The 13,758-nt window shown below is 39.0% G+C and overlaps 1 protein-coding gene across 1 annotated transcript; it reads left to right on the top strand.

Moving 5' to 3' along the window:
* LOC18432372 (methylesterase 17) lies at nucleotides 1-11,194 on the top strand. Its single transcript, XM_011624377.3, has 4 exons — nucleotides 1-478; nucleotides 903-1,043; nucleotides 10,076-10,201; nucleotides 10,658-11,194. Exons 1-4 carry the CDS (start codon nucleotides 248-250, stop codon nucleotides 10,937-10,939), a joined length of 780 nt encoding a protein of 259 aa, XP_011622679.1. The 5' UTR covers nucleotides 1-247; the 3' UTR covers nucleotides 10,940-11,194.
* Nucleotides 11,195-13,758: the final 2,564 nt, after the last annotated feature.

Below are 13,758 nucleotides of genomic sequence, written 5' to 3'. Positions count from 1 at the left end.
GGGCATTTGTAAGAAGTTTCAAAGGGGTTTCAATTTTCCTGATTTTTGGGATATATACACTCCCAATAACTTCTTCTAATTTTATTCTCTCTCTCTAATTGTCTCTCACATCCTCTCTCTCTCTCTCTCTCTCTCATTTCTCAGCCCTTATAAAAAACACACTATTTGTGGCACCCATCTCTCTCTCTCAATTCACATTTAGTCATTTATCTTTTAGATTGGAGGAAATTTATTGCCGGAAAATATCATGGGTGAAGTTCCGGCAACTCGACACTTTGTTCTAGTTCATGGGATTTGTCATGGTGCTTGGTGTTGGTACAAAATCGCTTCTCTTTTGAAGAATTCGGGCGTCAAAGTCACTGCGGTCGACCTGGGTGGTGCTGGAATAAATCCCGGAAATGCAGACTCTATTCTTTCATTCGAAGAGTACAATAAGCCCCTGATCGATCTCATCCCGACGATCCCTGAGGATGAAAAGGTGTGTGTATGTTTGAGATAGAGAGAGAGAAAGAGAAAGAGAAAGAGAGAGAGACTGTTAAGCCTGTGGGCATGTGTGTGAGAAAAAGGATGGTTTCTTTTATTTTATGAGAGAGAAAGATGGGTTCGACGAGAGAGAGAGACAGGATGGGATCAGTTATTTGATAAGAGAGAGGATGAGTTGAATTTCTCATCAAAGTAATCCGTTTCCTTGATTTTCACGTTGGCCCAAAGCCTCCTTCTGGCTCAGTTCATCCAAAACTTCATTTTTCTATCTAAATGTGAATTGAATTCCTCTGTTTTCCTCCTTTTAGTGATCACTTTAATCTCTCTCGAGTTTAGAGAGAGAATAGACTCTTTCTCTCTCGTTAGAGTTTAGAGTGATGAAATTGATCTACTTTTGATTTTATTTATTTATTTTGAAGATAATATTGGTTGGGCATAGTGCTGGTGGGTTGAGCTTAACGCATGCCACTCATGTTTTTGGGAAGAGGAAAATAAGCGTTTGTATATACATCACTGCTGCCATGTTGAGAAACGGCTTCATGACTGATGAAGATGTCCAAGTAAACTTTCTCTCTCTCTCTCTCTTTTCTTTTTACATTCAATTTTCCCTCTTAATTAATTAATAGTAATAATAATAATAATAATAATAATGATGATAGTAATAGCAATAGTAATAGCGATAGCAATAGTAATATTAATAGGGTGGGTGCAGTCAGCATACGTATGCATCCGTAGTTGTAGAGATAAGGTGCACTTTCAACTTTTATCATGGTATATAATTTTGATGTAAAATGTTCTTAGGATTATCTTAAAATTTCAAAAAAGGTTAAAATCAAGTAGATCTATAAATATATGAAAATCTGATAGCTTAGGTGTATCACAAATTTTTTTAAGAAATTCTTTTAAAGTTTGATATTGGTCATTGAAATAAATACAGCCATCTAATGTCACATCCAAAAGTAAAAGATGAATTGTTACCGCTTTATACCAAACGTAAATGGTCTTATTATATACTTTTCAATAGTTAGTAATAATAATAACAATAACAATTATTACTATTATTATTTATCATAATACAACTAAACTATTTAACATTTTACTTTGTATGTATTTTGATAAATTTCAAAACTTACTTGGTGTATTAATTGATGGGCTATTTGAAACTTGATCAAAATAGCAGCCTAACAATTGGATGCAGATCGTCCCCCCTCCAAGATTCATTCTAGTATAGATTTTGAATCCAAATATTTAGGGATCCATAAACCAAAACATGAGGATTACGAATATATAAAAATAATGAAAATTAAAAATTTAGAAATGATAATATTTTGAAATTCTTTTCCACTGTCTATTTGAAAATTTTAATTGGGCCTTCTTTATATAGCCTCCTATCTAAAAGATGGTTGTTTGATGGTCGAGGGGACTCATGCCGCCCCGGAGGCATCAAACACTATTTTTTTTGAATTTAGGTAAAACGGTATGGATGAGATGTTAAATAGTTCAAATGATACGTGTAATTTGATAAATTTCTCTTGTCATTATGAAGATTTATCAAAATCACTTAGGAGAAAAACTTTCTAACATATTGCCTATTTTTTATTTAATTTTAAAATCCCAGCAAAATAATTATGATCATATGATTGTTGCAATAGTTTATTAAATCATTGATAAATTGTTTCGCACGTCCACAATTTAATTTATTAATGCTTTTTGCCAAAAGCATGCCACTGATTTTGGGGTGAGAGCCAAGAAAGCAGCCCTATTTTGGGTGAGTATACACTGTGCTTATGTGGGAGAACACTGTATGCTTATTCCCTTGGGCAAATTAGCTACTTGGGAGGATTTTTTTATCAGAATTTTAGGATCAATCTCGAATACTGAATTGGTTATTTGAAAAAAAAGAAAAAGAAAAAAGGATTTTGAATTTTTTGATTATTCCAAAAATCAGAGTTCAATTTTAGGATGGTAATTTTTTGAGGCAAAGACATTATATGAGTGAAAATATTCTTTTTTTCAGGTTGCACATCCCAAAAATATGGGGTACTAAGGATATTCTTAAGGTGGGTTTAAACCAGTGTTTTAAACAACGGTGAGCCCGGTTCGACTCGAAAACACGTGTGCCCGTGCCGATTTCAACCGAAAATTGGGAACTGCCCGGTTCTAGAGTGGAACCGCCGGTTCCCATCCGGTTCAGCCCGGTTCTAGAGTGGAACCGTCAGTTCCCATACGGTTCAGCCCGGTTCTAGAGTGGAACCATGACACGCACATGCGAGCGTCCCATGCACACTCGCACGCGCACATGTGTGTCCGAGCGCACGTGCCCCATGCACACTCGCATGCGCACATGTGTGTCCGAGCGTATGTGCCCCATGCACACTCGCACGCGAACACGTGTGTCCGAGCGCACGTGCGAGCTTGCCCCACGCACACTCACACGTGCACACGTGTGTCCGAGCGTGCCCCACTCACACTCACACTCACACGTGTGTCCGAGCGCACGTGCGAGCGTGCCCCACGCACACTCGCACGTGCACACGTGTGTCTGAGCGCACGTGCGAGCGTGCCCCACGCACACAAGCACACACGTGTGTTCGAGCGCACGTGCAAGCGTGCCCCACGCACACATGTGGAACCGGTTCTAGAGTCGAACCGTCGGTTCCCATTTGGTTCAACCCGGTTCTAGAGTGGAACCGTCGGTTCCCATCCTGTTCAGCCCGGTTCTAGAGTGGAACCGTCGGTTCCCATCCGGTTCAACCCGGTTCTAGAGTGGAACCATGACACACACATGCGAGCGTCCCATGCACACTCGCACACGCACACGTGTGTCTGAGCGCATGTGCCCCATGTACACTCGCACGCGCACACGTGTGTCCGAGCGCACGTGCCCCATGCACACTTGCACGTGTATCCGAGCGCACCCCACGCACACTCACATGTGCACATGTGTGTCCGAGCGCACGTGCGAGCGTGCCCCACGCACACTCGCTTGCACACGTGTGTCCGAGCGCACGTGCAAGCGTGCCCCACGCACACTCACACGTGGGGAACCGGTTCCAGAGTGGAACCGCCAGTTCCCATCCGGTGTGTCTCAGCACATGTGCCCCATGCACACTCGCATGCGCACACGTGTGTCCGAGCGCACGTGCCCCATGCACACTTGCACGTGTATCCGAGCACACCCCACGCACACTCACACGTGCACATGTGTGTCCGAGCGCACGTGCGAGCGTGCCCCACGCACACTCGCTTGCACATGTGTGTCCGAGCGCACGTGCAAGCGTGCCCCACGCACACTCACACGTGGGGAATCGGTTCCAGAGTGGAACCGCCAGTTCCCATCCGGTTCAGCCTGGTTCTAGAGTGGAACCATGACACGCACATCCGGTTCAGCCCGGTTCTAGAGTGGAACCATGTTACTCGCACGCGCACACGTGTTTCCGAGCACACGTGCCCCATGCACACTTGCACGCGAACACGTGTGTCCGAGCGCATGTGCAAGCGTGCCCCACGCACACTCGCATGTGCACATGTGTGTCCGAGCGCACGTACGAGCGTGTGCCCCATGCACACTCACAGGTGCACACGTGTGTCCGAGCGTACGTGCGAGCGTGCCCCACGCACACTCACGTGCCCACATGTGTCCGAGCGCACGTGCGAGCGTGTCCTACGCACACGTGTGCGCACGCGGACACGTGTGTCCAAGCACATGTGCGAGCGTGCCCCATGCACACTCACGCACGCACACGTGTGTTCGAGCGCACGTGCGAGCGTGCCCCACGCACACTCACACGTGCACGTGCGAGCATGCCCCACGCACACTCACGCGTGCACACGTGTGTCCGAGCGCACGTGCGAGCATGCCCCAAGCACACTCACACGTGCACACGTGTGTCCGAGCGCACGTGCGAGCATGGCCCACGCACACTCACGCGTGCACACATGTGTCTGAGCGCACGTGCAAGCGTGCCCCATGCACATTCGCACGTGCACACATGTGTCCGAGCGCACGTGCGAGCGTGTCCTTCGCACACTCGCATGCGCACATGTGGTCCGAGCACACATGCGAGCGTGCCCCATGCACACTCACACGTGCACACGTGTGTTTGAGCGCACGTGCGAGCGTGCCCCATGCACACTCACACGTGCACACGTGTGTTTGAGCGCACGTGAGAGCGTGCCCCACGCACACTCACGTGCGTACACGTGTGTCCGAGCGCACGTACGAGCGTACCCCACGCACACTCACGCACACACACGTGTGTCCGAGCGCACGTGCGAGCGTGCCCCACGCACACTCGCACGTGCACACATGTGTCCGAGCGCACGTGCGAGCGTGTCCTACGCACACGTGTGCGCACGAGCACACGTGTGTCCGAGCACACGTGCGAGCGTGCCCCATGCACACTCACGCGCGCACACGTGTGTTCGAGCGCACGTGCGAGCATGCCCCACGCACACTCACACGTGCACACGTGTGTCCCGAGTGCACGTGCGAGCATGCCCCACGCACACTCACACGCGCACACGTGTGTCCGAGCGCACGTGCGAGGGTGCCCCAAGCACACTCACACGTGCACACGTGTGTCCGAGCGCACGTGCGAGCATGCTCCACGCACACACACGCGTGCACACATGTGTCCGAGCGCACGTGCGAGCGTTCCCCATGCACACTCACACGTGCACACGTGTGTTCGAGCGCACGTGCAAGCGTGCCCCACGCACACTCACAAGCGCACACGTGTGTCGAACGCACTTACAAAGTTGCCCTAATTTTTTTAAACACATTTTATAATTCATATTGCATAGGTATTTATATATCAAATTTGAATACCCATCTTTCAGTGTGGGATAATTCCCAAACCTCATTAAATGAAAACGAAATGTAAATATAGTCTATTAATCAGCAATTTATAATTACATGTAGTTAGATGGCTTGATGGTTATGATTTTGAATTTTTTATTTGAGGTCCCAAGGTCGAATTCCCTTGTGCACCCCCTTGGGCATGTGTTGCATTTGAATCCCCTTGGGCATGTGTTGCATTTTTGTTGTGTATATAGTGGTTGGTATAAATATTTTTTTTTATTGTCGAATACCATTGGGCATGTGTTGTATTTTTTTTGTATATATAGTGGTTAGTATAAATATAAATATTTTTGTTGTGTATATAGTGGTTGGTATAAATATAAATATTTTTGTAAATAATATAAAAGACATAAAAAAATGAAAAATAAAAAAATTAATTTTTTATATAACTGTTAATTTTTGTTGTATATAGTGGTATAATTATTTTTGTAAATAATATGAAAGGTATAAAAAAATAAAAATAAAAAGTTTATTCTATTTGAAATCTCCATCTTTCTACTAACAATCTCTTTTACTAAATTTATTATAGAAACCTAAAAAAATAAATTTTTGAAAAATTGAAGTGGTATTTCCAAAGTTGTACGCATTTTATTAATTATTACATTGATAACCAAATCCTTTATTTTATTTATGAATTTTACATTATAAATCATGTAATTTACTATTTTTCTTACAGTTGTCAATAATACATTTTAAATTAGATAATATTATAAAATATTTTTAATTTGTTATTATTTGTCTAATAAAATAATTATAAAATGTAAACTAATAATTATAATTTCAGTATATAATATTATAATTAGTGAGGTTGTAATAATTTTGGATTATAGTTAGTTAGGCTGTAATAGTTTGGGTGTTTTTAGCAGGTTAGGGTTTTTCGCCAAAACGAGATTTTAATGGCCATTCTTTCATTGATTAGTCTACTCTTTATAATAGTCCATATATAATTATATATTTTATCCATGATAATTCTATGATTTTTCTTTTATGTGATGCAAATTTAATAGTTAAAATAAATTTATACAGCGAAAGAACATCTCAATATTCACAAATTGATAAAAAAAAATGAAAGTTAATAATGTAGTACCCTCAGTTTTTATTGGATTCCTAAAAAACAACATTTATAATGAATTTTAATAATTTTTTCGGATTTTTTTGAAGCTTTAATCCGATCGATTCAGCTACTTCCCGATCCGGATAGCCGATTCGCAGATCCGAATCGGTTTTTTAGGTGCCCGATCAGGGTCACAGATCCGTTTTTTAAACCATTGGTTTAAACTAAAGGAACAAATGAACAGTGTTCTCTAGTGGGAGCATAGAATCTATTGACTTTGGTTATGGGCTAATGTTTAAATTATGGGAAAATGAGGAGGATCCAGCTGGTTCAAGGTTGTTGGCCACAGAGTCCGGAAACAAGGTCATACAGAGTCCGGAAAGAACGTGAACTAGTTAATTTGCAACTAAAATTAACTAAATCTAAATATAAATTTGGAAAATTGATTGATTAGCTCTAAACAATGTATGAAAAAAAAAAAAAAAAAAAAACAAAACAATGAGGTGCTGATTCCATGACAGATTGCATATCTAGATCAGTCCAATTCAATGATCTAGATTTTTTTTTTTTTTTGAAAGGATGATTAATGGGTTTAATTTACTAACATACTTAATAAAACATTAGAAAAGCTAAAAAGGAAAAAGTTGGAGGGGGGGGTTTCAGATCCGGTTCAGTCCCGATCGATCCGAGTTCAGATAAGGCAACTGCGATGTTTTAATATTGTGCCTAATATAACTTGGGTGGTGAGAAGGTAATTTGGCAACACAGTGGGACAAGAGGTAATATGGATTTTTTATGGTTGTAGGAATTTTATGGGGATATTGGTATTTTCAGTACTTTGCATGCAAGCCATGCGTCACGTATGATTTCCTCGACAATTGCATGGCCCACTCCCACGTTGAATAAAAGAATTTTGTAGTTATTTTATGAAAAATGAAAATTATGTGGCAGAAATAAATGATTATGATAATCCATTATGCAATGTGCAACATTAGGTATGGAGTATAGAGCAGTTGACATGCAATAGTTCTATTTACAAGCAATTTTTTTGCTATTCCAACCTTAAATATGATTGCCAGAAAACCTGGTGCTTCACCTTAATTTGTAGCGAAGATAGCAGACAAATGAGAAATGTTTCAAAATTTGAGAGGAATGTTTTTTAAACAAGGGGAGAAATGTTTCAAAAGTTGAGAGGAATGTTTCTAGACAAGGGGAGAAGTGTTTCAAAATTTGAGAGGAATGTTTCTAGACAAGGGGATCATGATCAGGAATTGCTCATACAAATCATAATTACCCGGAGCTGGTGGCCATGGTTTCGGCTCCGGAATCCAGATCTTGCGCTCTGAAGTTGGGATCACAACCTGAAATCATTTTTTTCAAGGGATCTCGCCCCCTTTTCATGGAATCGCGATTCCTTATTCATAGGGACCTCAATCCCACCTAGTCACAGTGTTCGATCCTTCTATTTGTGGATCTTGATCCCTTTCATGTTCGGATAGCAATCCCGGGATCTGGATCCTTATATTTATGGATCTCCATACTTATCGGAATCTCAATCCATGTATTTGTGGATCTCCATCATTATTGTATATTAATCCCAAACATCAAGAATTAAATTATATAGATTGCGATTGGAGTTGTAAAATATATAAATCATATTAAAAATTAAAATAATTAAAGCATTTAACATAACAAAGAGGAAACCCATCTATTGCATAATGGGATCTAGTTTTAATTTTCGTGAGCATTGAGACTTTGGAACGGGGACCCAATTTATACTGATCGCAATCCTTGGGTATTTGGTGTCAACATTCCAGAAGTGGGAACGACGGTCCTTGCCAAATGGGATCTCTCTCCCATGAGCATTGGAAACAAGAACTTTTATATGTGAGATCCATCTCCAGTCCTTGCCAAATGGGATCTCGCTCCCATGAGCATTGGAAACAAGATCTTTTATATGTGAGATCCAGTTCCAGGATAGATACGCTGTATGGAGCGCACTACCTAAATGCGGGACCTTCTGTCACCCTTCAATCCACCATTCCCACTCTTGCTCCGGCTCCCAGTAACTATGATACATATTAGAATTGGTGGGTGAGTGACCAAGGGCCCTCATGAGCTGTTCGAGATTATTCTTTTAATATTCTTTTATTAAATTTTTGCCGATCAAGATCACGGATTTGGTCAGGTCTAACAGAGGGTTTATTCAATTTGAGGATTCGAATTCTCAAACACAGGATGAGAGTGAACAGTTGTTTTTAAGGGGTTTTAAGTGGCCAAAGCTGCTTAAAATCTTAGACCCCCCACTGCAATCTGATGAGTAGATGTACGGCACCATACCATATCTGTGTTACCAGTTACCACATCTTGCACTCTCCATTTGAATGTAATAATTTCTCTTTGTTCATAGGTTTTCTTGCGCACCAATTTTTGTGCTCGTAGATTTTTTAAAGCTTGAGGTTTTACTAGAGTAAGGTGCAACTCTATGTTTTACGTAAAGATATAGTTCTTATGTCGAAAACTTTACTATAGTTTGAAAATATATGTTCACCACTAATTATAAAATTTATTTATTTATTAAAAATATAAATTGTTATAAGCACTTGAAAATCTTAAAAATAAACATTCCACATAATTTGTAAAAAATACACTATTTTTTTAACTTAAAAATTCCTTTTTCCTTTATAACTTTGGGATTTGAAGCATCCCGATGTTGAAATGATCAAGTGAAAAGTTACTCTTTTCAGAGGATTTTTGAGGTGCATATCACTTTTGTAATAAATGGTTGCAATCTTATATAAGCTTTTTCCTTTCTTGATATCTATTTCTCTCTCTAGCTCTCTCTCAAGTCCATGCTACCAAATTCAGTGATAAAGTTGTCAAAAAGATTGTGTCGCCTTCTCTTGAGAAACCTCATTTATGTTTTACCTAAATCCTCATTTAAAATATATGGGTCAGGAATAAAAGCAAGAAAAAAAAAAGAAAAAAAGAAAAAGTAATAAAATTTAAAATAGCCATTTATGAGTTAATTAGTTCTATTAAAACTAGGAATATCTATGATAATATTTAGCTCGTATAGAGCATAAGGAAAAGATTGAAAAATATTAGATAGAAAATTAAACTGCTACAAAAATTATATTTACTTACAAGTGAAATAAAAATATAAATATTTCTGCTAATCTCTCATGATAAGCATTTTGCAACGCATGTGCCAATAGATAGCTACAATAGAAGCCCTTGTTTTCACTATTCCTATTTGAATATGGGTAGAATATATTGGGACTATTTACTTTTGGTACAAAGTGGCCATAATTAATCTTGACAAATTAGGTGATTGCAATATTTTATTAACCAAGTTCAAAATTCAAAAGAAATTTTTTCGAACTTTGACACATCCAAGCTATCAGATTTGACATCGGATGGTTATAAATAATTGTGACCGCCTTATGCCAAAAGTAAATTGATATCTAGTATTGCCAATCATGCATTTCCTGAGAGTAAAACAAATGGGAGTAGCAATTCCCTTTCAATAAATTCCATAATATAAAAAGCATAAATATATTGCTAATCCTTATTTTGGTGAGGTTTATTGTAGAATCCCCATCTTCTGCTGATTTTAATTTTAATTCTAGGAAAGATTGCTAATTAAAATTTGTATTATTTTAATACCACAGTTCATTCCGGACATAGCAGATGTGGTCGACTTCAACTTTGGGCTTGGGCCGGATCAGCCTCCGACGAGTGCCATTTTTAAGCCGGAATTACAAAGAAATCTTTTATATAAATGCAGCCCAGAAGAGGTAATTCTTTAGTCCCAGCTTTATTTTTTTTCAAGTTGAAATTATAGCTCGTTTAATAATAGATAATTATTTGCTCTCGTGAGAATTGCACGGTAAGCATTTATTATGCCTAGGCAATGAGCCACGCAGCCCGGTTTGACCTGTCTGGCTGGGAAAAACTTGAGCCCGAGCGTTAGGCCACCTCGGCCTGAAGCGGGGCCAATCTTGTGTCAGGGCCCAAGTTTGGCTCGAGGAGCAAAACCCCTTTTTTGTCTGTTTAGGCCTTTTTTGTTCAATTCTACAAGGCCCTTCTGGATTGATCTGTGCTAGGGCTGGACCAGGCCTCGAGCCAAGGCTGACCTACCTAGGCCAGGTTCTTTACCATCCTTACTGTTTATGTGTGCAACGCAATAATTATCCCTTTTTTTCTTTTTTTTTTAATATGTGCATGACAATGATTTTCCATGGAATCCACAGGACTTCACTTTAGCATCCATGCTCCTGAGGCCAGGGCCACTGATGGTTTTACTGGGAGCAAAATTTGAAGGGGATAATTCAGGGAAGGTTGATAAGGTGAACCGTGTTTATATAAAGACTGCAAAAGATGAAGTTTTGAAGCTAGAAAACCAAGAACTGCTGATTAAAAAATGGCCACCAAATGAGGTCATGTCCATTGATACTGATCATAGCCCATTTTTCTCTAAACCCAATGAGTTGCACAAATTGTTGCTCAAGGCCTCCACTATGTATTGTGGCTAAGAAACTCAATGGAGAGTAGGTGTTTATTTATTTATATGTTGATGTTCACCAAATAAACTCAATGAAGTGTAATGAATTTGGTTACTATTATATGGTAGGGAATGGATTAATATTGTTGAGGATTAGGATTATCAAGGTAGAAAGGGGGCCTAGGGGTCTCACATTCATGGGCCTTTTTTTTTTTTACGTGTATAATAAAAGGATTTAACTCTCTTTTATTATTTATGTGTGTAATAAAAAGGATTGAACACACAATCTCTCTAAGGATTGAACACACAATCTCTTTCTCTCTCTCTCTCTTTCTCTCTCTCTCTATACATATATTGTTCACATGAGTTACAAATAGGATTGAACACTCCCTCTTGTTTATGTGTGCTCTCTCTGTTTAAGTAAGGAAAAGATTGAACTTTCTCACCTGTTTATATGTATAAGAAAAGGATCTCATAGGGTAGGATTTGTACCGCTCTTTCGTTGGTCATGGATGGAAGCTGCGCTATATTAATTACAAACATATTTACTTTACTTGTTAACAAATTACAAACATATTTAGTACAGTATGGGAAATACAAAATTGAACTTTTTATCTTTTGAAAAATTCACAATTACCTTTGGCCTTTGGATATGAAATCTAGGACCTACAAGCGTATCATGGTTCTGCGCTCAAAGTCCTATAAAAATTCTTCACAAATATATATATATAGGGTAGTGATCTAATGCAACAGTTGTATCATATTATAATGCAATCACACTTCTAGAAAACCATGTTTGTGGTATTTGTATGACCCGAAATTTTGCATACATACTCCCTTCATCTCAATAATCACTCCAAACAAAAAAAATTAGATTTTGGTTGGCAATCTTGTTTGATAAGGAGAGAAGGTTTAGAAGGGAAGATCAACGATGGTTTCGTTAATGTTTAGGGAGGTAGTATTTTATTACTTAATTATATCCTTCATTGAGATAGTAGATTTTTACTTAATGTGTTTGTGGATGTAGCCATTTGAGGTCATCATAATTATGAGAGCATTTTCTTAATTATTTGGGGCAGGCTAGGATGTAGCTCTTTAAGGTGAACCACATAAATCCTTGTGTTATTGGAGTACAATTTTAATATTACATTATTTCTCTCACTCAATTTATGGTTGTATTTGCCTAACCCACTATGCGTAAGATCTTGAGTAAATCCTGATATTTGGGGTTCCAAGTGTACTGCAAATGAGGGAATCTCGAGAATCCAATGGATCTCCTTGTCTCACACCTATCCAGGCCTTTAGAATTGCTTAGCTTGATAAGGATTGGAACAGAGAAATGAGTTTAGGAGAGGCAATGAGGAGCCAAGTTCTCCATTTACTGCCAAAGCCTGTTGATTCCATAATGTTTGAGGCGTAATCCCAACCAACTCCATCATAGGCATTTTTCAACATCTACTTTCCATATAATCCCTAGGATATCAGTCATGTGTTGCAAGTATCCACACTCACATGCGAATGGAGCACTGTCAAGTATCCGGTTTATTCCGATACGGGGGCGAAAAAAAATACGCCCTCTACTGCTACTGTCAAGCGTGTCACCAAGAGACTTTTGCAATGATTTGTATGCGCTTCCAAAAAATAGGAAAAATATGTTGTATGAAGATCAAATTGCTTTCTTTTGGATGCTTTTGGTTCCCTCATAAAAAGGAGAAGTTAAGATGGACAAAAGACACAGTGATGTGCTGCAAGTGTCCATAGGACTCCATATTCAGATGTTAACAAAGGACTGTTCAAGTATCCTGTACACAACGATACTGGGGCGACGAAAATGCATCCTCCACTCTTGTTCAAAACATTGATTGCATGGTAATGAAGTGTATGATGGCCTTTTGACGACCATGTTGCTCATAAAAGGATTTTCTTTCTATAATGTGGTCAACATTAATTATTCTATAACTTCCCAATAGATAATTATATAATATTGGTTTCTATCTTTTGATTCTTTTATAAGATTTTCATCACTATATGGTTCATTATGAGTCATTTTACATTGTCCACATAATCATCATAATCATCATAATCTTGTAAACATGGGGTTAACATTGGATAGAGCACTATCTAGAAGTACTTTTTCTAAAATATTCTAGTCATACATAGTATATGTAAGTGCCTAAATGGATATGGATGTAGATTTTAAATTTTTTGAAATAATGAAGCCTCTAACATTAAGTAGAGACCATCCAATTTTTTCGACAGTCTCAATATAAATAATAATCAAAGAGATAAAGGGTTATCCCTTATGATTTTGGATGTCTAATTAGAACCTTATCTTCCCCATTCCTTAAAAAAATGAAGCTAATTATCATAATTTCTCATTATATTTCATTAAACTCAATATGCTAACTGCCCCAATCTTTCCGCTTCATTAAGTATAATCATCCAAATGAAGACCATATATCGTTATCATTATTCGAGCTTTATTCCAACTATTTGGAATCCGTTGCATGAACTCGATTTCACCATTAAATTAGGATTCATAATTAGAATATAAATTTTTTTTTTTGCCATACAAACCACCCTCCTTTCTCATCCTCAGTGCCTTGCAATGAACCCTCACTCCTATCATTGCATATTGAAGACATATTAGTGGAAGAAGTCATATTAATGAGTCTTCACCACTACAGCAAATAAATTATTATTACCATTGCAGCAAATAAAATATTATTAGATGGCTAATAAATGCTTTCTATCATGCTAGCATATGCAATTAATCTTCCATATCATAATTACTACCTCTTTACAAATAAGTAAAATTTCAAACGCATTTGATTGAAAACAACTAAAGTC

This window comes from Amborella trichopoda, chromosome 8, assembly GCF_054954075.1.
Source record: "Amborella trichopoda isolate Santa Cruz 75 chromosome 8, AtrichopodaSantaCruz75HAP2 v2.0, whole genome shotgun sequence".
In the NCBI taxonomy this organism is placed as follows: domain Eukaryota; kingdom Viridiplantae; phylum Streptophyta; class Magnoliopsida; order Amborellales; family Amborellaceae; genus Amborella; species Amborella trichopoda.
This window is presented reverse-complemented; position numbering and strand designations above follow the sequence as displayed.